The 27,702-nt window shown below is 39.9% G+C and overlaps 1 protein-coding gene across 1 annotated transcript; it reads left to right on the top strand.

Annotated features, from left to right (window-relative positions):
• The first annotated feature begins 279 nt into the window (after positions 1 to 279).
• Positions 280 to 14,398, top strand: efnb2b (ephrin-B2b). Its single transcript, XM_046838207.1, has 5 exons — positions 280 to 754; positions 4,750 to 5,039; positions 10,003 to 10,095; positions 11,311 to 11,406; positions 12,157 to 14,398. The coding sequence occupies exons 1-5, from the start codon at positions 645 to 647 to the stop codon at positions 12,519 to 12,521; spliced, it is 954 nt and encodes a 317-aa protein (XP_046694163.1). The 5' UTR covers positions 280 to 644; the 3' UTR covers positions 12,522 to 14,398.
• Positions 14,399 to 27,702: the final 13,304 nt, after the last annotated feature.

Below are 27,702 nucleotides of genomic sequence, written 5' to 3'. Positions count from 1 at the left end.
TAGCACAATGTAGAACAGAATCTAAAAAAAAAACAACCAAATACTTTAATAAATATATATTGTAAGTGTATAGATAGATAGATAGATAGATAGATAGATAGATAGATAGATAGATAGATAGACTCAATTGTAATATACACATCATATTACATTCCATATGCAAGTAAGAACAGCCAAAGCCACGCCCTTTCTAGGAAGTAGTAGGCGGGGTTGAGGCGTGGCTATGCCCGGGGCTCGTGCACGCCAGTCTCAGGCGCAGTTAAAAGCGTTCACGCGCCGGCGGCGGAGGAGATGTGAAGAGCTGTAGAGTTCACAGCTGTTTGTTATTTATTATCTACATGCTTTTCTTTTTCTTGGGGTTTTTTTTTCTCTCAACGCTTCAGATGATGCTCCAAAAAGAAAGTGGATTATTTGGAGAGTTTTAAATAAAAGTGTGGGGGCAAAAAAAAAAAAAAAAAAAAAACTGGATAAAGAAACCAGGACGGAATTTGGGCTGAATTGTTTGTTTACTTGTTTTTTGTTTGGACTGAATAACTAAAATAATCCGACTTCAGCTCTTTGTGTTCTTTTTTTGGGAGATTATTTAGTTGATTTGTAAAGTTGATAATCCCGGGATTGCCTTGTAATCCCGTTTCACGCCCGTCATGGATCCGAGGTGGAGAACGCTTCTCGCGCTGTTCCTCACCGTCTGCAGACTCAAGATCTCCATGTCCATGATTTTAGAGTCCATCTACTGGAACACGTCAAATACCAAGTGAGTCTCAATCCTTAATTGTTTCCTCTAGAAAGCAGACACACTGTAATGAATGGTTTATGGCAATATTTGGGCCATTGCGCGTGCAGGATGGATGGAAGATGCAGGTATGGTGAGGAATTCTGTGGTGTGGATGAACATGATATTTTCCTGGATGTTTCAGAATATTCCATTTCTTTGTAAATTATAGACCATGAAGCATAAAGTGAGTTGAGGTGTTGGAATGTAACATGAATACACATTCTGTTTATAATGGTTAAAATTCAATTCATTTGAGAAGAATTTTTTTTTTGCCCACAGAACATTACGCCCAGTGTTTTCCATTTGAAACGAATGAAAACCAGTTCAAAGTTAATAAAAATGTGCTGAACTCTGCACACTTATTCAATAAAAACATTGATTTTATTTCCAGGTTACATCGAATGCTATGGTCTGGGAATAAAAGGAGTTTGAACTAAAATATCTAATGGTATGATGGTTGATGATTAGTTGCATGTTTAATAATGGTTTAATGGTGATGGTTTAATAATTAGTAACATGTAGTTTATTGTTGCTATGGATACTTGTGTTGGAAATGTATTGGATTGATTTTCCTGAACCCCAAATGGACAGAATCCTGTATCAGTGTTAAACGTGATTAATAGAATAGATTTTTATCACATATACATTACAGCACAGTGAAATTCTTTTCTTCACATATCTCAGCTTGTCCAGAACCTGTGGTCAGAGTGATACACGACACAGCGCCCCTGGGGCACAGAGGGTTAAGGGCCCTGCTCAAGGGCCCAAGAGTGGCAGCTTTGCAATACTGGAACTTGAACCCATGACCCTCTGTTCAGTATCCCAGTGCCTTAACCACTCAGCTTTCACTCTTCCCACACTTTCTTCTTCACTGATGCCAAACATTTTAGGTGAATTGCATGATGCTAATTTACAACCAATCTTAGTCATTATAACTGACTTTAAAACCAAAGATGACTCTCAGAGGGTCAGTCAGTAATTGGTTATACTATATTGCTACAATAGACCCTCCGTCATATTGGCACTTCACGCTTCCCATTTGGCTGCCCACTTAGGCGGTGTCCAATTCGGAAGGCCACATAAGGACAGCTGTCTCCTCAGGTTTCTTATTTTGGGCAAATTCGAAGGTAGCGTGGCATGTGTCCCTCGTGAAGAACTCGGTCCCATAATTCTGACCATCTGTTTGCTCCATCAAGTGAGATCTCCCTGGGTGTCGAGTGAAGAAAAATACGGCGACTGTTTCGATTTTACGACACTTTTACGGCGCATCATTACGAGGCCAAATAAAGGCTTCAGTGGTTACTTTCTCCATTCTTCAACCAGGATTTGGTCTCACCATAAAACCCTTGGAGGTGACTTCAAACTTTTGGACCCCTATACTGAATCCATATTTAGAGGCGACTATCATTAAAAAACGTGAGGATTAAAACGTGCGTGTTATTTTTTTTTATGAGCCGGAGAAGAGCCCGCTGTGTAGATTTTACGGATTCATTTATTTTACGGTAATTAGGCTGTCAAATATAGCAAGGACGAAAGGATTGGGACTAACCCGGCTTAGGCTCGGGGATAAGTTTTTGTTATTAAAGCAAACCCCCCGAAAATCCCTGCATTCTGTTTTCATGAGCTGCAGGAACTCTTTTGTCACGGGGCTTTGGAGACAAAAGGCTTGCAAGGTTCAGAGATCAATCCTAACCAAAACCTCCCCTCACCCCCCCTCCTTTCTCCACACGGTTGGATCTGTATAGCGCAGTTAGAGTTAAAGCCGCAGGGGGGGTGAAGGAGGGGCGCTAACGCTTCCTGACTTCCCAGGGACCCTCAGGAGAGCAAAAACCAGCCAGGGTTTTTTTTGTGTGTCTGTAAGTGCATTTCTAGCTCCTGATAGTTTTACGAGGATATATGTAGGGCCTTAAAAAGTGGAAGTCTGTCAGCCTTGTTTGTTTTACGAGCTCTTAAAGTGGGTAAAAAAATTTGCTTACAAGAGATTCACAATAGTTTTTACACGTGTGTACGGGGTTAAAGATATCAACATTCCTTCCATTATATAGTGAAAAATACAAGACAGGAAACTTATTTAGAAGAACACATCAGGCATGGGGGTGAGGTTACAATATTGTGATATAACGTCTTTCTAATAACCATTTCTGCGTAAAAACCTCAGATTCATAGTATTTTCAATCCGTACTTTTTTCATCCCCCAGATTTCTTAAGATACTTTTGTTGATGGATCGAATTATGAGGTTCTGTTTTTTATTTAATTTGATTACTGTATGGTTCTAGGCAAAACACTACCCCAAGAGGACAAACAAAAAACCTTTAAGGTTCTAAGTTTAAGCAATGGCTAATAAGAACACAATATTTAAAAAACACCCATGCAAACAATTGTGTTGATTATGATGATCGCATTCAATAACTGATTATCATCACAACCCAAGTATAAAGGAGACAACATAATTCATACAAAAAAAAGGAGGAAAGAGAACACATTCTATTGGAGTAAATCTTGCGTCCCAATTGCGTGAAATCAAAACCAGGCCTCTTGGTTTGAATGTATCGCTTTAGAGCTCGAATCGGTCGTGGCTGAATTAAGCTCGAAGCTAATCGGTCTCGTTAGTCTAGGAAATGCCATCAAAAAGGAAACAGATGTTCATGCGGCATATGTGCGCGCTCGCGTGTCGCGTTCGCTACCTGGAAACGTTTAGGGTGCGATCCACACCTGCGAATCCGAGGAAAAAGGGAATGTTAAGGGTTTGCACGTTTTTGTTTTTTTTCCTTCTGTATAAGAAAAGGCGAGAAAAAGCAAATAGAGACCCCCAAAGAATTTTAATAGGATTGCAAATCGCCGTTTTCTGAAAATCTCTCAGAATTGTTATATGGTCACTTTCAAATTCGATGTAGGACAAAAACATGTTTGACTCGGAGGAGGGAAATTGCATGGTGTTATTCGCCCGGCTGGTTTACGGCACAAGGCTTCTTCCTGGAGTAAAACAAAAGCTGGCTTGCTTTGTTTGAAACCACCAGCTCGTAACAGTCTCGAGGGTCAGCGCCTTGAGTGGATTTGGGTTAAGCATTTTAATCAGCGTGTACCGAAGCACCTCTTTAAAGCCCCATGTTTGGACAGGACTACATGATTCAGACTTGTTCACATTCCAGCTTAACTGATCTCGCTAATCACGGCTAATTCTTATTGGAGTCGGATTTCTTGCGAGGTTTCCTTTAGGCGTTCCATAATAAACTTAGCGTATTCTCTTAAGCTGCATGTCAGAATCATGTCTAGAGCCCACTTCTGTATTCTTGTTTTTCTACAACTTGATTTTTATCCGCAGCTACTCCTGCAAAGCCATTTCAGCTCAAGGACTTTGGTGGATTGGAAAAAAAAAGCAAAGGAGGAAAAAAAAACTGCTTCCGCCACCACCTTTTACCTCCATCTGAAATTGTAAACAGACACTCGTTGCATCATTTTCATCCAACGCACATCAGCTTTGCCTTAGTCACACTACTCAGAAATTGTCTTCCATTCCTCTCACAATTCGACCTTTCTATCCATTTCATCCCGTCTCGTTCGTAGGCGTTCCCTTCCAGGAAAACAGCACACATTGTGGCTAGCGCTGACACAAATTACACGCAAACGGACGTCACTTGTAGTTCGCCGTCTTGGTTTTTCCCCCCTGGCAGTTGTTTAGCGCTTGGCAGAGAAACAGACACATGGTGTGGGGAAGTCTGAATAAAAAATGAAGTGCTAATTGACTGATAGTAAATTTTGTGTGCCAGACAGAGTGAAGTTTCCAAGCAAATGACTATTGTCCCAGTGGAATTCACTTGCAGTGTTTAGATCTGAAATTATTGCTTCACCATTTCATCCAACAGGTTAATCAGGTTATAGTTATTATTAAAAAAAAAGAAGGCTAGCAACATTTTGCCCAACTGAAATGCCAAAAGCAAAGTCACAATATTTAACATTTATTGTCATTTTCCAGGTTTGTACCCGGCAAAGGCATCACCGTGTACCCTCAGATAGGGGATAAATTGGACATTGTGTGTCCCCGACTCATGCCGGGCCACACCACCAGCACCCGTATAGAATATTTCCGTGTGTACCTGGTCACACAGGAACAGCTTGAGAGCTGCAAGATGGAAAAAGGCAATGTGGCTCTGCTGAACTGTGACAAGCCTGATCAAGAGGTCAAATTCACCTTCAAGTTCCAGGAGTTCAGCCCCAACCTGTGGGGCCTTGAGTTCATAAGAGGCAAAGACTACTACATCATCTGTAAGTACCAAACCGATTAGCGTCATACTAAGGTGTTGACTGTAGGTGTTGGCAAAACTTTGGGTCTCTTGTATTTTGGCCTCCTAACACGTTTTTTTCCACAGATAAGCTAGGTATAGGTAGCACAGTATCCGAACCGAATACATGTTAGCTACTTGTTTAATTTCTTCCACCTGAAGTGATGAAAAATTGTCTGTGTAATTTACTGTGTTTGTTAAATATTTTCAAATTGCTCAAGCCTCTTCATTACAGTGATACCTATAAGTTAGCTTAGCAACGGCACCTACCAATGATCTGAACTTGAAAAATTTGAGGTAGCATGTGTGTGTGCCCCTTTTGGTTTGAATGGACATGATGCTCCAGATGGCTTCATCCTGTGGTTCTGGCTCTGAGTGCACTTAGCAAAATAATCCATGGCTCAGGCTGTTATTTCTGTTGAGCCCCCAACCTGTGGGGCCTTGATTACCTCTAAGCCAAAGACCACCACATCATCCGTGCGTAGCGAGCCAAATGTTGCTGATTAGACCTACGTCGGACAAATATGCTGGTTTGCGATAAGCGTATCTTTTGGTACGACTAGGTTTTTAGTCATCCGGGCCATTTTAAATGTCATGTAGCAACAGCACAAACCAATTGGTTGGGTTCTTTAATCTTGGAGACAGTTTACTGGCCATCTGTTATCCATCAGATATTCATAGGTTCATCAGAAACTCTTCGGATGAGTGGAGAAGCATCTTCAAGGTTAAAACAAAGTCGCATTGATTCGCTTGATGTCTCGACCGTTTCTTTCTTGAATGATGGCCTCGTCCTGCGTTGCTGGCTCCGACACTTAGCAAAATAATCCACGGCTCAGTCTGGTATTTTTGTTCAGCCCTGTGGGGCCTCAGGTTCCTATAAGGCATAGACTATCACATCATCTGTGCGCAGTGCGCCAAACGCATCTGATTACAGGGTATGTGTGGCGTCTTACACAAGTCTTACATTTAATTGAATTAATTTAAGGCCCCAGAAAGTCTTAAATTTTTGTTTTCTTCCCTGAGGTTTTAAATATGTTGGTTAATGCAGTGTGTATCAGAAGCATTCATTAACATTGTTTCACTGAGGAAAACAGCGAGGCCTGTTTGTTACCTGGAGAAGTTTTGTACATGCAAAAAAACCAAATATCTACCTCTCTTGAGGCAACCACATGACCTTTTCCCCAGTTTTAGCTTTTTAAAACTCCATTTTGTCTAATATATTACCTATTAGTTTTTTTTCAATGCTCTTTCATCTATACTCATTTCTGTAGACTGGCCTATTGATTTGATTTATTTATTTATTTATAGCTCTGGTTTTCTTAAATTATTTTAACATTACCAGCTTAGATGTATGTTTTACCTCAGCATTACTCACTACAAAATTATTATTATTCTTTTTTTACCACCTCAGTGTTACCCAGCCGGTTAGATGTTTTATCTCGGCTTTTCCTGCTTTGTTCAATAGTAGATTTATATCTCACCTTTACACACCTATCTAGATTTTTGGCTTAACAGCCAAAGCTCCCTCTTAGAAAACACATAATTACCACCGGGCAATAGTTTGTGTAGAAATGGCTGTAGAACACATTCAAATGGTATCAAAAAGAGTCTTAAGTTCAGTTTGCCCAAATCTGTAGATTACACACTTACAGCAAAATACAACACTGCTGTAGGTCCATGTCGGATTGAATTGTAGTCGACGTAAGTCATGGTTGACTTGTGCTTCAGTTCTCGACTGATAAACATCTGGTTTTAGGAGCGTCTTCAAGATCATAACACGCCACCTCGCTTTTCCTGCAGACCAAGAACGTCTTCGTCCTGTTTCTGCCTTTGAGTGCACTTAAATTAATCCCAGGCTTAGTTTCTATTCCTGTAGAAGGAGGGACATTGACTAATGCATGCTAATATTGACTTTTAGCACGTGTTGAGCATGCCAACAATTTTGCCACCTATTAATTTGGTTAAGCTCACTTCGAGTCGGTGCGTGCTAACATTTTTATTAGTGGGTAGTCAAGGTTCTTCATTCTTCCGTGAGCATGCTAACAATTTAGCCAATTCACTCTCATGATGAATTCGGTTCGGCCTTGCCAAAGCTGCTTGGCTGCATTAAGGCTATACAAAGAACAGCAATCAGAGTAATTATCATGATTATGGTGATGAGCATAGTTATGAGAAACAGCTGGGCGACGGTGAAATGCATAGCAGGGCGTGTCAAAGACGCTCCATGTCATGATCATCGAGTACCTCGGTACAGGATGTTGAGTGGAAACAGTCGAAGAAAAAGTTTCGTTCACTTTACATTTCAAACTTAAAAAAAAGAAAACCGTCAATGTTATTTTTACAGCACTGAGAATCAAGTGTGTATTTTGTTGCTAGTCTGGTGAACCAGTTTTCCTAGTTTGTGTGTGTGCTTGAGGACCAGGAAATGTTCACCCTAATGCTGTCTCAGGGCGAAAGGAATGATTTGCACGCCCCACATCACCAGGTCACATTGGCAGGATTTTTTTAGCCAACCTAGCAAGCCCCCTCAGGCCTGGGAACATCTGACCTGAATGGTTTTGATATTTGTGTGTGGTGGTGGTGGTGTTGTTTGGTGTGGGTGTTTGATAAATGTGTGAATGAGGTCCCTGGATGGGCAGTGGTTTTGGACAGCATCGGCACCCCGTGTGTTTTCTCTTTCATAATGTTTTAAAATCTAAAGAAATGTGTGTGTGTGTGTGATAAGTGTGTGATTGTGTCACTTGTTTTGGACAGCATCAGCACACAGCATCAGCAAAGCTTTTATTTACTTCCTGCCTTCCTTTTTTCCCTTTTTTCTTACTTTATTCGAGAGAAAATACATTCTCTTAATTTTTCCTTTTCTTTGCTCAATCTCCCTATTTTTCTCCAACTATTCTATTTTTCTTTCATACTTTACGTACTTCCTTCTCTTTTTCGTACCGTACGTTCGTAAGCTCCTTCCTTCCCTTCTTTCTTTCATAATGTTTTTAAATGTAATGAAATGTGTGTGAGATTGTGTCTGTCTACACACACTCACTGTAGCTGGTTCAGGTAGTGTGTGTGTGTGTGTGTGTGTGTAGTTTTGCGCTGGAGGTTGCGGCTGCAATTATGGCTGCACATGTTTAGTCTAAATGAGCCTTTACCGCTGGAATGTGTGCGTCTAATTACACGTTTCCAGCTTGTGTGTGTACACGACAACACGTGCCTCTGACCGAGTGTGTGTGTGTGTGTGTGTGTGTGTGTGTGTGTGTGTGGCAAGCTGTAATGCGTGCTCAGTGACTTTGCGGCTGGCTGCACAGCCTGAGGCCATGGGTGTGTGTTTGCGTGTGTGTCTGTGTCTGTATGTGTCCATGTATATGTGTGTGTGTCTGTGTGTGCCTTCGTTCAGGCGGAATGGTCACATGAACACAAAAATGAGATCGCTCATAGCAAAAGGGGCATGTTAGGTTAATTCTTTCTTTCGTTCGTTCTTTCATTCTTTTGTTCTTTTTTTTCCCCATCCATCCAGTTTCATTTTATTTCAATGTAATTTTTTCCTTCTTCCTTTTTTACTTTATTTCCTTACTGAATTCCATCACAACCCCCCACCCCCGACACACACACACACACACACACACACACACACACACACACACACACACACACACACAATCGTTATTACCTCTAACATAAAACATTTCTTTCTCTTTTGCCTTCTCTGTTCTTTTTTTTCCATTCTATTTTCTGCTCTCTTTTTTTATTCCTTATTTTTTCCTGTTTTTCCCTTCTCTGTTCATTTCATTTTTGCTCTCACATTTTCCTTCTGTTTCTTTTGTTTCTTTATTTATCTTTCCTAATTAATTCCCTTTGTGTTACATTTCTATTCGCTAGTTTGCCAGTGTAGTGTGTATTTGTGTGTTTATAGATGCTTGTGTACAGTTTTTTATGTGTGTGTCTGCGAGTGTGTGTCATGAATGTGTGTCCCACACACTCTTCTCTCTCTCTACATGGGAAACAGCAGAACAGTAAAATAGCTTTACACTCCCATCAGACTGTGTGTGTGTGTGTGTGTGTGTGTGTGTGTGTGTGTGTGCACACGCGTTCGTGTACGTGTTTTATTTCACATGCCTCTTCTTGGCTGTGCATTAATGACTTTTAAAACACAACAAACACAAGAATCCTGAAAAACTCCTGAGTGTCTCTCCTGCTGTGCACACACACACGCGCACGCACACACGCACACACGCGCGCGCACACACACACACACACACACACACACAGCAGCAGTTTTAGTAAACCCGCTGAGCTAAGCAAATTTTCTTTTCTATAAATCACCCAGTGCAGAACGAATGCGCACATAAAAATAAATACACTTACACACTCGCTCATTTAAAATATACATAAACACACACACCAGGGTTTCCAGGGGGTCTTAAAAAGTCTCACATTTACAAATTTACATTTTAGGCCATAAAAAGGTTTAAATTTGCTGTTTTAGGTCTGAAATAATTTAAAACAGGGTTTGATTTTCGGAGGTCTGTGTAACGCCACCTCTGATGTTCATTGAAATGCTCCTGCAGCACTTTAGAAAGTTTTTGTTTGTTAGTTTTAGGTTGTGTTGTAGTTTTTCTTTTGCTGGTCAGTAAATTACAACTACAAACGAGACCAACGTGGAACAGTCAATCAGCTTCCTGTTTATTACCACAGCGATGGGGAACTGCAGGTTTAGCGATGCTTAGCTTAAAGAAATGTCATGATATAGGTCTTAAATTTAATTCTTAATAATCTTAAAAGGGTCTTAAAAATACTTAATTCTGAATTTGTGAAACCTGCATTAAGCCCTCTCTCTCACACACACACACACACACACACACACAATCCACTGAGAACATGGCCACCAATTTAGCCTGTTTGTAATCTTCCTGCTGTAATGTTTCTCATGTTTGTTTCTCTTTGGTTTCCTGCAGCTACGTCGAACAGCTCGTTAGAAGGTCTGGACAACCTGGAGGGTGGTGTGTGTGAAACCAAATCCATGAAGATGATCCTCCGAGTGGGACAGAGTGAGTGTCTCGTCTCTAAACTCATCCTCAGTAACAGAAAGAGAGCAAGAGGAGGACAGGGCACAGAGTAAGGAGGAGACTTGGCCAATTTGAGAGAAGGGAAAGAGAATAAAGAGAGAACTAATCAATAGAGTGAGGGAGAGGGAGGACAGAGAGACATTGAGAGAAAAGGGAGAGAATGAGAAGAAAGATAAAATTGAAGCTTGGAGAAAAAAGGAGAGAATGAAAGACAGTTTATTCTGTCTTTTGAATGGAAAGGGTGAAACAAGGTATGAGAAATGGAAAAGAGGAGTGAAGAACGACAGAAAAGTGAAAATGCAGAGAGCTTATTATTATTTTTTTTTTCTTGCCCCAACATGCCCCATTTGCCCCCTTACACAGTAATGCAGTGCAGTTATGAAGTGTCTGTAACACGTGAACAATAGGTCATATTATTTCATAGTTCATCAGTGACCATCATTTCTGGTGTGTGTGTGTGTGTGTGTGTGTGCTGCCTCTCAGCGTGTAATTGAAATGTCATGTGCAGTCGCCTCCCGTAGCTGCGCCGGCTGTCCTCTTCCTCCTCTTTTAAGCCAATTCATTAAATCTCTCCTCCTCCTCCTGGAACCTTCCACTTTGTCGAAACACACCAGCATCTTTTATCTATTTAGAGTTACATTAGTCGTTCGTCCCTGAGTTTTTTTTTTTTTTGTTTTTTTTTTAATGTTTTTTTTTTGAGGCACATGCATGTTCCTTTTGTTTCTATGCAACAAACTTGGTAACGTAACGGTCTGAAGATTTCCTTTGACCCAACAAATGTATAAATGTCCAGATGTTCCAGTCCTCTCTTAGCATGAATTACAGCTTTACACACTCTCAGCATCTGGACTGTTGAAACATTTAGCTGAAATTCAACTGAAACCTTGAATCTTCGCATGGTTCATCTCAGAGCAGTTCAGTAGGATTTAGGTGCAGTGACTGGGCAGGTGGTTCCATGATCAATATCACACTTTCTCCTGTTTGGCATCATAAGTTAGAGACAAAAATGTCACACTTGGACTCTACAGAACGTTCTTCAAGTCGCTCCATGTCCAATTGTTGTGTGTTTTTAAAAAACAAAAGGAACATGCATGTGCATCAAAAAAAAAAATTCAACTCCTGGTATTTCCACACTTTTTACAAACAGTTTGTCTTGTTCAGGAATTCAGAAAATCTAATTGTGTGTGTTTATCTCAGGGCCCAGTGACACAGCCGCAACCAAAGAACATCCCAAACACTCTGAAACCGACCAACAAAGCACCTCCAGCAACGACGACGTGTTTAGAAAAATCGGTACGTATTGCTTTTGAAAAAATAATTTCTCCTTCATGACCCGAACTCCTGCCCAATGACCCAGACTTAATAGCCACCATGTCACCATATCGATTCAAAACCAATCCAAAGATCAATATAAACAGTAACAAAAGAAATTGAACCCCAGCTTCCCAATGGACTTTTGTTTCACCACCAGAACACGTTTGTTCAATCTTAACAGTTTTTTGTTTGTTTGTTTTCAAAAATGTTTACCTCTTCTAAATAGAGAGAGAAAATCTATTAAAAAAAACAGACCGAAAAAGGAGGGTAAGACATACAGGAAATAAGTAAAGAGAGAAAGAAATGGAAACAAAAAAAAGAAAAATTGGAAAACCGAGAGAAAAGTCTAAGATGTGAAAAGCTCCTTCGCTTTGTGAATGACAAAAAAAGAAAAAAAAAAGGTTGAAGCTGCCAATTCTATGTACTCCACAGTATGAGCTCACAGACATGCCCCCTGATTGGCTGGTGTCACTATGATTGACAGGAGACCAGGCAAATGGCACCCCTCCCACCCAGACAGCATGGTTCTTAAACACCACTGATTGTAGTATCCCCCGGATTGGCACTCGTGATCTCCAGATGCTAGTGCGAACGCTTTTCTAAGCTCCGCGTGTACGGCTTTTACTGTAGAACTGGAAAATACAAGCCAAATGTGTCAAAACCCAAACCTGGAAAAATATGTTTTGTGCCGAACAATTACGTTGACAGGCTATCTATTTTTCCCCCTAGAGCAAGACAGAAATGGCGGTGAGTCGGTGGGTGTGTCCAGCTCCGAGGTAGCCCTGTTCACTGGCGTAGCTTCGGGAGCCTTCGTCTTGGTGGTTCTCGTCATCGTGGTGCTGGTGGTGTTTGTGCGCAGGCGGCGCCGCAAGAACTCGGCCCGGTGTTCGCCTCCGCTTCCGCTGCACCCCATCCCGAAACGCAGCAACAACAACAACGGCTCGGAGCGCAGCGACATCATCTTCCCGCTGCGAGCCTCCGACAGCTACTACTGCCCCCATTACGAGAAGGTGAGCGGCGATTACGGCCACCCAGTCTACATCGTCCAGGAAATGGAGCCCCAAAACCCGGCCAATGTTTACTACAAAGTCTGAACTAATCAGAACCTTGTGACGAGACTAAAAACGTCAAAGGCCTCAATTGAGAGCGCGGAAATAAGTGAATCGGAGATAAATGACTCTTGGAGCAAAGCCAGGAGGCCACAAAAGACCCTGGAATGGTCCGGCTCACCGTCTGGTTTGGGAAATTACTGCTTCTAAAAAACATGGACGCTGTGTGATTTTGTAACATTCGGGGAGCGAACACTTCGAGGGCTGAACGTGTCGGCTGAGGGCTCGTGCTCAGGTTTCAGACTGGCTGTGGAAACGTAACGCACTCCGGACTCACGTCTGCAAATCGGAGAAAAATGACTCTTGGATTGAAGCGAGGGCTTTCTCCCTGCTCTCCAGTCACGGCTTTAATTCATTATGGCAGACTGAGGTGCTACAGTATCGATTCATGACGGCGTTTCACTCAGGGGAAGAAAATGGAGCCAAACCCGCACAGACCTATAGACGTAAAAAAAAAAAAAAAAGAAAGAAGCTTCAACAGATTTATGAGCAGGAAAAAACAGCATCAGGGCAAAAACTTTAAAAGCCACATAATCATTAAACATTTGTGGGACGTTTACATCTCCAAACCTCTTCTCAGGGCAGAAAGAATGATTGGCTGTCTGCAATGGCCAATGAAATGGAGACGAGGGAGAAATTGAGACATGCTGTTTTGTTTTCTTTTTCTCTCAGCCACAATCGGTTCAATGATACTTGACCTTGTGCGTTTAGATTTACATTTATAAATACATTTATACATAATTAAATGGGATCTTTTTTTTAGAAAGAAAGAAAGAAAATCCTCCTACTGGACTATTTTGAAGAGCTCTCAAAGATCATTGGATAGCAAAAATTCTCACATTTGAGAGAAAAAAGAAACCTTGTAGAACCTTTGTACAAAAAAAACTAATTGTTGTACATAATTATTTGATCAAAATTGATAAAGCAATTGATAATTGCACTAAAAGTTGTGCTTTAATGAAAAAAGTAGTATCATTGAAAATATTACGTTCGTTGTAAAATGTTACAATGTTTAAATGACCAAAAAAACAACAAAAAACGGGAACTTGCCTTGATTTTCTGCCCTGAGATAAGATTATATCTCGAAAGAACTTCCTTCAGGCCATGATGTAGATTTCTAAGCAAATCAGAACTATAATATCTAGGCCTGTCCCCGGGTAGTATTATGTTTGACAGTTGGAGGAGGGGAAGGTTATGGGAGCAGATCTGTTTGGTGTGTAAACCCACAACAACTCCCGAACGCCCAGGAAAAAAACGAGAGCCTGCAAGTCTGGTCGAATTTTCTTCAAGAGCCGGGTTTTTAGCAGTTGTCTGGTGAAGCTGAGGATTGAGTCATAAATTTGGATGCATGTTGACAGTAAGGCCGCAGGAGAAATGTTTCCTGCATCCCATACCGAGTATCAGGTTCCTGCCGGTACTCCTCCATATGTTGTTTCTGCATCAGGGTGTCTGACACATCTAGCACGACCCTCCGACGGCATGCGGTCCGGCATCTCGCCTCCTCTGACGCCTCGGCATGTTCGCAATCGGAACCGAAACGCCGCTCTCTCCGTTTACCCCGAAATGTAAATACTACCAAAAGCCTTTTTTCTAATAAATTATGTCCTAAGTTATGTTTTGTATAGATGTGTTGTATAAAAGGCCGCCATTTCCTCATTTCCATTCCGGCGTTAATGCCACTGTCGGTCGCGTGAGACTCCAGAATTGTTGCTCACGCGCTGAAAGAATGTTCCAGAATGTTGCCGATGAATGAATTATGATTGTTCGACTGAATGCATTCGTGATGGTGCTGCTTCCAAAGGAGCTTTGTTAAAAAAAAAAAGACAAAAAAGACAAAAAGAATAAAGCCAGTGCCACAGAAAGTAGTGCCCATGTGTGTTTGCTTCTTACTAATTATTCATTTCAGCTTTTGTGTTCTTTTTTTTTTTTGGCTTAGCATCTTTACTATTGTTAGTCACTAACTTCAATTTATACATTAATATTAATCAATAATACATTATAGTGATTGGTCAGATATGCTAGATTATTCAAATGCTAGTTCATGAATTAGCAAGCTTTCAGTGATGCTAGCTTATGTGGTTTCTATGTTTACTGTAATGCTAGTTTGTTTGGTCAGTCTGTTTTTATAATTAAGGGACGAATAAAGGTTTATCTTATCTTATCTTATCTTAAAATAAAAATTAAATAAATGAAAAGTAATTGTGCTCTAGCTAAAGTTCAAGAACAATTTAACATATGTTTTAATACAGTGATGCTAATTTATGGGTTACTGTAATTATAACAGTATTTCTTTTTCTCCAAATAATTCATGCTAGTTTTTTGAATTAGTTAAAAACGTTTATGAATCAGCGTGCATGCAGTGACGTTAGGTCAAAGGTTACTTATGTATTACCGTTTTTATTACAATATATATGATTTATTGTGCGTACTGAATTAAATAATACTATTAATTCTGATGTACATAAACGCGGTTAATGCTAATTGGGTTAGCATCCATAATGCGTTATTTATTTGTTTTATCTGTTCAGTATAGTACTTGTTCAGTCATATCACATGTTTAAAGTGCTGGTTTATGAATGATTTGTTTACAACTTTTTTGATTTTGTTTTTTAAACTGCTAATTTATAAAATTAGCATGCTTGCAATAAGGCTAAGTCTTAAGATTCTGTTCATACTATAATGCAAGCTGAGAGACTTGTTTACTGTAAGGCTAATTTGTTGGTCTGTTTTATAGTAAAAGTTCCTCAGGTTTTGCGTTCAAAAACAGTTCAAAGCTAGTCTATAATTTTTTTTTTTTTTTTTTTTTTTATACAATGATGCTAGTTTATGGGTTACTGTGCTTATTATAGTTTTAGTTTGTGTTTTTTATCTGTTTGAGTTAATGCTAGACAATGTGTTTACTATTAACATACACTTCATATTTGGTATGTAATGCTATCTTACAGATGAGCATGTTTATTATAATGCGATGAGTGTGTTTAATATAAAACTAGTGGTTGTATTATTCAGGTCGGTGCTAATTTAGGGAACTTTGTTTGCTGTAATGTGGTAGAGTTCAGCTCCAGGCTTCTCTATAATGCTAGTTTGATTGATTACCCTGGTGGTTCAGGATCAACTCTTGTGTCAGCTTTTTTCCGTTTCCGATAAACGGCGGCAGCTGAAAAAAAGGTTGCACCATTTGGTCTAGCGAGAACGTGATACAGGGATGCGTGGTGAAGCGTTTCACTTCTGCGCCAACAGGCCGAGGGTGTTGCAGAGCAAAGCATCACACCTTTTGACCTCGAGCACGCTCCACTTGCTGTTGTCGCACCTTCACAACCACCAAACCTTCAAACCTTCACAGGGACAAATTGCCCACATGGCCAGACTTTTTCCAACAGGCCGAATGAGAATTTTGAGCTACGGGTCGATTAAAACATTACGATTAATGATGTGCTTGGCTACACAGATAAATCGTAGTATGAAAACAGTTCCAGAGTTTGGTTTTTGTCATTGTGTGTTCCTTGATGTTTGGGATATGGGTAATTATTTAAAGGATACTGACCTATTGTTTATACTCATCCATCTCTGTGTTGACATCTGGAAGTGGCTCAAGGGGTATTAGCTGCAGCAGCTTTCAAGAGGAAAAAACATTACTAGAGACTGTTGGGATTAGCTCTATATCGTCATGTCCTTGGAAATGTATTTATGCCAATTCTTGAGAGATTAATTCTTAAATACGTTATTTTTTGTTTGGATGTTTAGTTATTGTGCTTGCTATAGCGGCTGTGACCATAAAATATACTTTGAGATAGTACAAATTGGTGATTTCTACAAATCAATAGCATTTTTCTCAGACGTGTTTCAAATAAACTCTCAGAATGCACTGCAGTAGAGCCTCAACTCAAGCTAGTTAGCCAAGTGTTGAAAGCAGTGTTCGCATAAAAGTTTGAGAAGCTTAAACAGTTTCAGTTGAGGAGGTGAGGGAGCTGGACAGGCTGAAGATTTAAAGCACCGGCGCATCGCACTGTTCGTGACGCAAGGGATAATTCCCATTTCACCATGGAAGTTTGGGTAATGCATATGTTTTTGAAAGGTAGATCATTTGTTAATTGACTGCATGTCGGATTTGTCCTTCGAATTGAAAAATGTATAAAGTGATCATATGATATTGTGGCATCAGGGATTCCTTGGACCTCCTGATTATTATTGGTCACATTTTCCCCGTTCCCACTGTATGGTCAGGTGTTCCCTCTTTTGGTCAGCGCTCCTTCGCTGGGCTCAGGCAGGAAAGGCCGTATTTGTGTTACGCAGGCCAGAACAATGAAGCGAAAAAGGTGCAAAAAAGGTTCAGCTCCAGTCGACTGCCAAAAGAAACATTTCTGTCACTGCAGAGGGCCACGTCCTGTCCGCTCTTTGTTTTGCTTTAATTTCTGCTCCCCCTTTTATTGCATTAGCGCGAATCCGCTTTCTTGGTGTGTTCGGACCTGATCCTGATCTGTAATGCCATCGGAATGAGGCGAAGCAGTGTAAAATGTGGCAGTGTTGATTTTGACACAGTGGAATAAGCAGCACATGATGAGAAAAGCCTGGATCGGGTTACACACACTTCCTGACTATGGGCTCTGGCTTTAACCTCTCTCACAATTACACACATACACTTGTAGCTGTAGATGCTACACCAGATTATCTGGGATAAAATAATGTGTGAACACCGGTTAGGGTTTGACACTGTAGGAAAGATGAAACCGTGGTCTGCAGGTAAGGATCGCTACGTTGCGGCAGTCGTAACATTTAGCCACTGTCTCCCGGGATATCCCGCCGCAGTTACCATCCTAAAACTAATTATCTTCCTATATGAGCACATCTGGAAACATTTCTATTCCTCTTTTAACCACAGCAACTTGGCAACATTTTCATTTTTCAGTTAATTTTTTATTTTGTGGAACAGTCAAGTTCTCAATTACAATGTTATAGAGGCTATAAACACTTTGTTCCCTCACCAGCCATCTTTAATGCTTAAAAATTTAAAAATTTGGTGTTAAACATTAGAGTTTAACTCTAAACTGTCCTGAAGCTCGGACACTAAAGACTCCTTCCCTAAAGGTATAGAGCACATATTATAATCCAAACGCCAACTTTGTAACTTTTTTGTTTTTCATTGCTTTGAATATTAGGTTACATGTGCAAGAGAAATGTAGAACCCTGCCCTCTGATGGAAAAATGTCCACTGTTTCTAGCTTGCTAGCAGATAAGCCATACCCACTAACAATAATAAGTAATCCACACAAGGACCATTCATACTTGCTGCTCCTCTGGAATTCAGAAACATAAAAGTTAGTGAATCTATAGTGAGTCTATAAAAGTGATCAGAAACTCGTTCATGTGCATCACATTGATAGTTTTTGGATTGGACTCAAAACGTTACATGATCGTAAATGTGTTTTGCTGAAATCGCTTGTAAGTGGAGATTAAACAGGTTGCTGAGTTTAAGGTAAATATAGAATTTGAGATTCAGAATGACCTCATTGGAGCTGCTGAAAATCGTCAAATCAGAATCCCCCGGCCAATGAAAATATTTTGTATATTTATGACGCACTTTAAAAGAAACATTGCTGGAAATATCATGGGGCCTGTTCCTTCACGCTGAGATTTACAGTAGACTGCAGGGAGCTCTCTTTCACTCGATCCTTTTTCTAGATGGCTGTTACTCTTTCTTTAAATCTGCGTGACCCTGAGCTCACAGGAAATGGCAACCTTTTGGGGAAAATCGAGACATCATAGTAGCGTTTCCTCTCGGCCAAGGGCTGCAGACTGATATACTGGACTGGAGAAAAGAGAAGAAACTAGGGGGAGGGGACAGGCTATCCATCAACAGGGTGGAGAAAGAAAAGGGAGGGCAGGGTTCGGAGGCCGAGAGTGTTTTTACTCGGAGGGAGAGCCATACATCATCCTGAAAAAAGCTGTCACAGAAGAGTCTGTTAAAATATACTAGAGGACGGAGCGCAGGATTCCTCAAAAGGCCGAGTATAACTCAGACCAAGTCACTGGCTACACCTTGACCAGCCTTAAAAATTTCTCTTTTTATTGCACATCCTTTAAAACACGGACCCAGCGTTCAGGAAGAATCCATAAACAAGACGTATAGCCTAAAAGAGAAAGTTAGATATCCATGGGGGTTTTGGGTTTGATCCTCACACAAAGCACTGTGGGATAGCAGTGAAGTCCCTGTTGGCTGAAAGTTCTATTACCCCTTTCCCCTTTTTGCCCCCGTGCCCTTGAGCAAGGAACTTCTGTTAGGCTTTGTGGATTTGTCTGGATTCTGTAGGCTTTTCAGGACCCACCACCGTAGCAAGGAAAAAACATGTGCAGATAGGAAGCACTTACTGCTGATCAGTATCTATACTTCAGCATGATGGTAGATTATTATCTTTAAATAATGGATATATTGTTAACGGTTTTCTTTACTAATAATGACTTCACACATCAACTTGATTTAAAAGTGTTTTTTGGAGCTAAAACTATCTTCTGAGGTCTGAGTTTTTATCATACCAAAAATGCAGCAGAGATAAGACCTGAACAATAGTCTTGATATGAGAACATTACAGCTGTGTTTTGGTGGCTGTTATCTCTCTATTATCTTGTACACCACAGTGCCTATGCATAGTTTAAACAAACCATGTCTTTGTTTATGCTTATCTCACTAAACAGCAGTCTTCTTGTTATTTAATTGAGCTAACTTCCTTTTTTTTAACCGTACACTCAGACTGTTAATTTTAATTTTTAGATTGTTTACATTTTCAGATAGCTGGTCAGTGGCTATATATATATTGTTACGGATTATAGGGCTGGTGGTTTTATGACCTCTTAGAACCTGGCAAAAAAAAAAGAAATCCAGCAACTAACCATGCTGCAACTTGTCTGAGTCTGACTGAGGTGAATTTGTTTTGTAATGACAAATCACTAATCACCATTATTCCCAATGACCAATTACTAGTCACCATTTTTTGATGACTAATCACCTGATCACCATTCTTCCAAAGCAATCATTAATCACCACTGTTCCCAATGACCAATGAATGATCACCAATATTTCTATGGTCAATCCCTGAGCACCAGTGTCCCTAATATTCAATTCCAGATTGCTATTATGCCCGATAAACAAATTACCACTATTTCCCAACATCTAATCACAAATCATGTAAGTTACCATTGACCTATCGCTACTCATTATTGCTCCTAGCAGCCAATCAATGATCACCAATTTCCCCACTAAAAAAATCATTGTGCCAATATAATCCTTAATGATGGCACGATCATGATCAACACTGTTTCTAATGAGCAACGATCATCATTCTTTACTCTAATCGTTATTGTTTGTTCGTCCTGCACACTTTTTGTTCTTTATTATAAGTTATATGTATTTGTTTTCTTCCTGTCTGTTTCCTGGCACCCCGCTGCTGCTGCTCTTTCTTTAAGTCTGCATTCTTGCTAAAAAATATTACCGTAATAAAAAAAATTTATCAAAATTGTTACTCTACGACATCATCTGATGACGTCTTGAGCACACGTTAGCTGATTTCTGCATAAAGTGTTGCTAATGACGTAACACACAGAATCAGAAGCAGGCATTGTGTGGTTGTATGAGAAATTAAACACAGTGCAAAAAATAGTTTTTTAAAAAGAATGTGTGTTTATGAAAGCTTTTGGAATCAGACATGGCAATTTTCCCCAATCAGACCATATTCAAGTTCGTGAGTTAAGTTTAGGGATTTACAAAAAACATCATGACCATTTTAAAATAAAAATATATATATGACTTGTGTCATGATGGCATTTTCAATATATGTTTTGATATACACAGTGCAAGATGCAATATCCTGAATGCATTATGGAACGCTGTAATGACTTGCAAAGGAAATCGTAGCCAAAAGACAAAATACTCTCTCTCTCTCTCACTCTTAGACACACACACACACACACACACACAAGCTGCCTTTGACTGCGGTCTTCAAAGCTCCCCCCTCCCCATCTTTTTTTTTTTTTTTTTGGCACGTCTCTCAATGCCGTATATCACCCTGATCACGGCAAAGTGACAGCGAAAGTGGAGGAAAGATTAAGGGCTTGCGCACCCAGGAATGTTAAGTGTGGTCTGAGCATGTGAGTAGAGTACGGACTTGGGCACCGTCAAGGCCGAGCAGTTTGGAAATAATTAAAGTAATGGAAGAGGGGGTTGAAAAAAGAGGGTTCCATGGCCCCCTTAGCACCCCTAGAAACCCCCAGACGAGTGACTTATGGCCCCTTGGAGCGCCATCTTCACCTTGTAGCGCTGCTTGTACATCTAATCCCTCACTTTACGTTAGAAACTGGCTAGCCTGGCTTGTTTCATGGGACGGGTGAGGAAACGGAGCGATCTCACTTCTTATAAAAGAGAAACTGCTCGACCTTGAGCAGCACCACAGTTAAAAGTGTGATTAAATCCTCCCTCGTGTCATGGTTGTGTCTTGAGGGGCGCAAGGTGTCGTATAGTAACCTAACTCATAAGCATATGTTAGCCACCAGATGTTAGCTACTTTGCTTTCTTCTTGGCAGCACCGAGCCTTCTGCTCCAGGCTTAGGACTTTAAATTTTTTTCCCCTGCTAAGCTGAAATGACATGACGTCTCTGCCTTTCTTTTTTTTTCTCTTTTAACGTAGACGTCTCTCCTATAGAGGCCGTGTCTGTAATTTAGTCTTTTGTGCCAGAATGTTACACAGGGAAAAAAAAGAATTGTGACAGACTGAAAGCAGTCATTTAAGAGGGTCTAAGCCTCGGTCTGAAAGGAACAATTAATGGTTCCATGCCCCTGATAAAGCTTCATGGAGCTGAACTTTGACCCACGGGGTCGGGGCACAAAATGGGGATTAGTACCCATCTGATTGCTTTTTGTTATAGGACGCTACACCGAGCTATTGGTGTGAAAGAGATGAATTTCTAAACAGGGGAAAGGACACAGAGGGAAAAAAAAGCAAAGGATTGTATAGAGGAATGGAGATAAAGAGTAAAGACTCGATGGCAAATAGATTTACATTTAATACACTTACGTTTTAGGGGTTTGTTGGCAGTTTTTTTTATTCAAATAATTTGTTGTTTATCTCAGAGTCATGTGACAAGCCTTGTTCATGGACAAAGCTGCGTTTCATCGACAGATTCAAAAGCGCAATGTGACAGCGACGCCCGAGACGCTTGAGGGGCCGTCCAGCGAAGCCGATGAAGCCCTAAGATACAGCCATGAGGAACACCGTGAATCTCCTCCACCTCTTTCTTTTTTTCGAGCCATCTGGCTTCACCAGCACCATAAATCTCCAACTCGCTTTTTCTCTAGGTGGCGGATTTCACACTTTGCTAATTGGCAGTAAAAAAAAAAAGGGCGCAGACAATATCAAACATTTGCTCTTCATCCAAACACTTTGACCTTTTGCTCGGCACGCTTTGTTAATTAAATTAGGGGTGTGAAAATGAGACCAATCCTGTCAGCGAACACAATCAGTTACAGAGACATCTGGTGCAAATGATAGCAGTTACAAAAAATAAAAAAAAAGCACTGAAGGGTTTTTTTTTACAGCCCCATATGAGAGGTAAGGAACATTGATGGCTGTGTGTTGTGACAGGACGTCGGAAAGGAATGCAGGCTGAGGCTGAAGTGAATTTTTTTTTTTACTTCCCGCATAGAGTGATATAAATAAATCCTTTATACAGGTCCCTGTGATGTTTAGCTTGAAGTCTGTATGGATTCGGATCTGACTGCCAAAGCCATATAGATTAGATGTCTTAACAAATTTATATCCGATTACTTTACCACAGCGTCGAGTGGATAAGACAAAAGTTGTTATTTATTTTTATTGGATTATTTCTCACAATTTGGTTTGCAATTAGGACTCATAACTGTATTATCTTTCTAGAAATTGATCAGTAATTCCTACAATTCTTACATTGGATTCATACCAATACGAAACTTTTTTCTTTTTTACTTTTTTTTTCCCCCGAATGGTAAATTTACTAACATTTACACAAGTGTTTGAATTAAAATGTGAGAACATCATAAAACCCTGAAATGTCCTACTGACAACACGTAGGATTGTGAATGAACTGAACATATACGTGTAATAAAAGCAGGTGGAAAAACAATGATTACTGAATTTTGAAAAAAAAAAAAAATGAATGTTTTAATGAAAATGAAAATGAATTTAACAAATAAGGATTTTTTTTTTTTTAAGAAAATCACACAAATCAAAAGCAATTGTGTAAAAAGAAAAGCCTGAAAAACAAAAGACAAAATACAAGACATGCACAATAAAATGTATAAAGAAATTTAATAAACTGTATAATGAATTTACATTCATAAGATAAAAACATATAGAAAAATAATTGTGAGAAATGAAATGTAGAAAATTCTCAAAAACATCACATAAAAATAAAGGACTAGATAAAAAAAAAAAAAAAAAAAAAGATTATTCCTGAGAATAAATAATGTGCAAAGAAAAAAATCCTGAATTTTAAAAATGATTGGATGGATAAACTGCAACTTGTGAAAATAAATAAATAAATAACATTTCTCTAAAATATCACATGGAATTTAAAGACTAGTTAAAACTTAATTGTATTAAAAAAGTATTAAATTTTTTAATTAAAAAAAAATCCAAAAAAAACTTTTTAAGTGTAGAAAATACATTGTGGGGGAAAATCAAGTTAAAAATAAAAGCATGAGAGTGAAATGTGAATAATGGTGTAAAAACACAGGTTAGCATTAGAAGTTAAATGCTGGATAAAAGACAAAGCATTGTTCATCTCAGGGAGTTTACGGACTCGCTGCAGGCTGTCGCTGATCATCAGCGGGTTGATGGATGAGGAAAGTGCTCTCCTGGGTGAAGCTCAAATCCTCCATCCTAATCACATTTTCCCCTGACATTTGAGACGGGTCGCGGGTTAACTAGCGTACAGGGACGGCTTGATTTTAATAGCTTTCTACTTCACATATACCGTCTCATCCCAGACATCAGAACGAAACAAAGTGCCTCCTTCCTCCTCTTAATCTTCTTCCTTTTCTTCTTCTTTAGTTTCTCCATCTCAGTCATCATCAGGCCTTGTTCAGACATGATTAAATAATGACCTGATTGTTCATTTTTTTTTAGAAATGGGAGAAAAGTGAACTGATGAAGCTTAGTGAGTTTTCTAGACTGTAGTGGGTTGCAAGAAGATTTCAGGCCGAATATGTTCGGAGCAGTTATGGCCCTGGTTTGGGATCTAAAAGTAGCATTTAAACATTTTCATGGTTTTCACTGGAGAGAGTGATTGTCTAACATGGCTTTTGATTTATGTCTATGGTAAAATAAATAAATAACAGAGACAGAATCCAAAGCTTTAGCATCCATGCATGCAGTTCAGGCTGAAACATCTCCCTCGTCTGACTTTTGACAAATGGGACGTGACCTTGACCGATGAACTCGCACTATTCACTTTATCCAGAACTCATCAATATGGATCATGTGCTTCCGTGACAATTGTTTGACTTTTGACGCAACAGGACACGCTGCCATGTTAAATAGGGTGTGTGATAGAAAGCGTGTACGGAAGAATGAATAAAGAGAAAAGGAATTAGGATAATCAAGCTGAAGAGGTGTATAGTGTGGTCAATGCAGGAGTATATGGAGGGGTGTACGGAGAGGAGGAGTGTATATATAAGTGTATGGAGGGGTGTACGGAGAGGTGTTTGGAGGGGTGTATAGAGGGGGTGTATGGAGGGTTGTATGGAGGGGTGTATAGAGGGGTGTACGGAGAGGTGTACGGAGAGGGGTATGGAGGGGTGTATGGAGGGGTGTATGGAGGAGTGTACGGAGGGGTGTACAGAGGGTGTATGGAGGGGTGTATGGAGGGGTGTATGGAGGAGTGTACGTAGGGGTGTACGGAGAGGTGTTTGAGGTGTATGGAGGGTGTAAGAAAGAAGGAAGGATAGAGAATCAATGATTTACACATGAGAAGTAATATGGGAAGGAATTGGAAGGAATGAGATTAAAGAGAAAGAAGGAAAAATGGAGGGAGGAAGGAGACTGAAAAAATGAGTGAATTGGTCAAAAGAAGAAAGGAGATAATTACATAAGAAAAAATAAAAGGAAGTAAAGAATTATTTACACATTAAACAAAAACAATTGAAATGTATATGAAGGAAAAAAACCTGAGAAAGAAGGTAGAGGAGATGAGGAGAAAACAGAGTAAAAGAAAAAAAAACTCAAAAAGAACAAAATGAAAGGTTTAAAAAGTTGTGAATAAAAAAAACTAACAAAAAAGGAATAATTTCATTCCTGGGTCTGTAAATATTGTGTTTATGTGATAAATTGTACAGTTTGTCACTCTTGCGCTTTCTTCTCCTCCTCCACCACTTCAAGTAGTTTTTTTGGGCCAGTGTGTGAGATCTACCGCAGAAGTGCTGCTCCGGGAGGATGGAGGCCATATGGGCACCCTGTTGCAACAAGCGTGCAATTAATCCCGAATTAGTTGAGCCAATCTGCTGCACGCAGCAATGTGACGGAGCCTCGGCGTGAAGCTCAGCGAGCGAGTCTGTCTTCCAGGACTCATCAGTGCGTCCATGTTACATTCGCTTGACACTGGGACTGAGAATATCCGTCCACACGTCTCTCTGTGACCCCTGACAGGGAATAATTCACACAAATCGTCTAAACATCTACAACTAAAACATATATTCGAATATTTCAATTCGAAATGAGCTAGCTTGCTAACCTGAGAGGATTTTAAAATTCATAAAAGTTCATGACCCTCATTGCTAAAGCTAGACTGCTGGCTAATAAAAACTCAGTTGACAGTTTTCTGGAATGGACTTTTTAAACTCATAATCATAAACATTTATAATCTTCTCTATGCCGCACAATTGCTAGCTTACCTGCCAAACTGACAGGATTTATTAGGGGTTTTCAGGCTCAAATGTTAATTGTTTTCACTGCTCACACTAGTTAGCTGAAGAAGATAGTGTTAGCATTAACCTAACATGATTTCTGAAAGGATTTTGTCACATAAGAGGATTTAATCTTTTTGCTAATTACCTGACTAGGAATGATATTTAGCTATAAATATTCAGTGTTGTCACTAAAGGTAAAGCTAGCCTGCTGGCTAATAGAAACTAGGTTGAAGAGATTTTGGAGTGTATTTTCCTATGTCATAATCCTCAATGTTTATGATACTCATACTACCATACTAGTAATTGCTAGTTAGCTTTCCAATGTAAGCTAATCTGACAGAATTTCTTCCAGGCTATAATGTGTTTTGCCTTCACTGCTAGTACTACAGTAGTTTTTCAGGATAGATAGTGATAATATAACCTGGCTTAGTTTCTGATAGGATTTTATCTTAGAAGAGGATTTCATCTTTTAACTGGTTAGCTGATTAGCTACCCATATTCATTCGTCACTAAAGGTAATGCTAGCCTGCTGGTTAATTGAAACGAGGTTGAATAGACTTTTCATTGTTAACATTTATAATTGCCAATTAGATTTCCAATGTCGGCTAATCTGACAGGATTTCTGAAAGGATTTAATGTGGTTTTCTACTATACTAGTTATTTCAAGCCACTCTGATGGGATTGCTGAGAGGATTTCACGGCCATTTTATTAATATTTAAAAGTATATTGCATATACTAGCTAGTTAACCAGCATGTGCTACTCAGACAGGATTTCGAAAAAGATTTTCAGCGTAATTAATACTTTAACTAGCTATTTAAATGATGTAAACTATTCTGACAGGATTTCTGGGAGGAACTTTTTATCACAGCTTATTGACCTTGGACTTTGGATCAGATGGTCGTGAGTTTAAATCCCAGCCACACCAAGCTCAGACTTCTCTGCCGCTGAGCAAGGCCCTTATCTGCTCAATTGAAGGAGTAAAAGAAATGTAAGTAATTTTGGATAAGGGCACCTGACAAAATTACATAGATCTAAATATTATTGTTCGATTATTTAGAAGTTATGGAGATGTTGCAACACGTGGCATCCTGTGAGCTCCAAACTACACACCTTGGGGTGTCGTGTAAAGATACTGCAGAAAGGTATTTGTTCTATCTACAGAGAAAAATATAATTTCCTGTGACACGCTCCAGCAGCATGACTTCATAACTCAACGCTGATCGTCTCAAAGGTGCTTGCGGCCGGTCTCCATCAACTTCATGGCTTCTCTCCCTCAAAGCTGTAAGGTCCTAAATCAAACTCCAGATCTTTAAGCTGCACTTGAAATGAAGGAAAGTAAGCACATGATGATGAGTGCAATCGTTTACTTTTCCTCAGCTCTCGACTTATTCATCATCCCACATGACGGCTTCCGTTAATCAGCTTTGAAACTGATTAATTAAACGAGGAATCTTTACAGCTCGGATTGAATCCCTCTGCTTTTTAACGTAGATTTCCTATTTTATTTACAGAAAAGTTACATTGTATGAGAACAATAAGGACACTAAGGAAGGAGAAAGAGGATTTGTAGTGTTTGACCAGGCAGAGGAACCAAGCTGGGAAGGATGTGCTGCAAGTTAGAGCACTAAAAGATGGAGATAGAAATGTGTTGACTAGTGAGGAGAGTGTGTTGAGAAGATGGAGGGAGGATTTTGAGCAGCTGATGAACGAGGAAAATGAGAGAGAGAGAGAGGGTTGGATGATGTGGAGATGTGAAGCGGGAAGTGGATAGGATTAGTAAGGAGGAAATGAGAGCAGCGATTAAGAGGATGAAGAGTGGAAAGTCGCTTGGACCAGATGACATACCGGTAGAAGCATGGAGATGTTTAGGAGAGATGCAGTGGAGTTTTTAACCAGATTGTTGTGATTGTGGAAGGTGAGAAGATGCCTGAGGAATGGAGAAGGAGTGTGCTGGTACTGATCTTTAAGAATAAGGGAGATGTGCAGACCTGCAGGAACTACAGGGGAATAAAGTTGATCAGTCACACCATGAAGTTATGGGAAAGAGTAGTGGAAGCCAGGCTGAGAGAAGAGGTGACCATCTGTGAGCAACAGTATGGTTTCATGCTGAAGAAGAGCACCACAGACTATTAAGTAAAATTGAGTAGAAGACAGGAGGTGGAGCTGAATGTAGCAGAGCTAAAGATGTTGAGATGTTCGTTTGGAGTGACGACGATGGACAGGATTAGAAATGTAA

Source organism: Silurus meridionalis, chromosome 24, assembly GCF_014805685.1.
Source record: "Silurus meridionalis isolate SWU-2019-XX chromosome 24, ASM1480568v1, whole genome shotgun sequence".
NCBI lineage: Eukaryota > Metazoa > Chordata > Actinopteri > Siluriformes > Siluridae > Silurus > Silurus meridionalis.
Note: the sequence above shows the minus strand (reverse complement) of the source record. Positions and strands in the feature narration are given on the sequence as shown.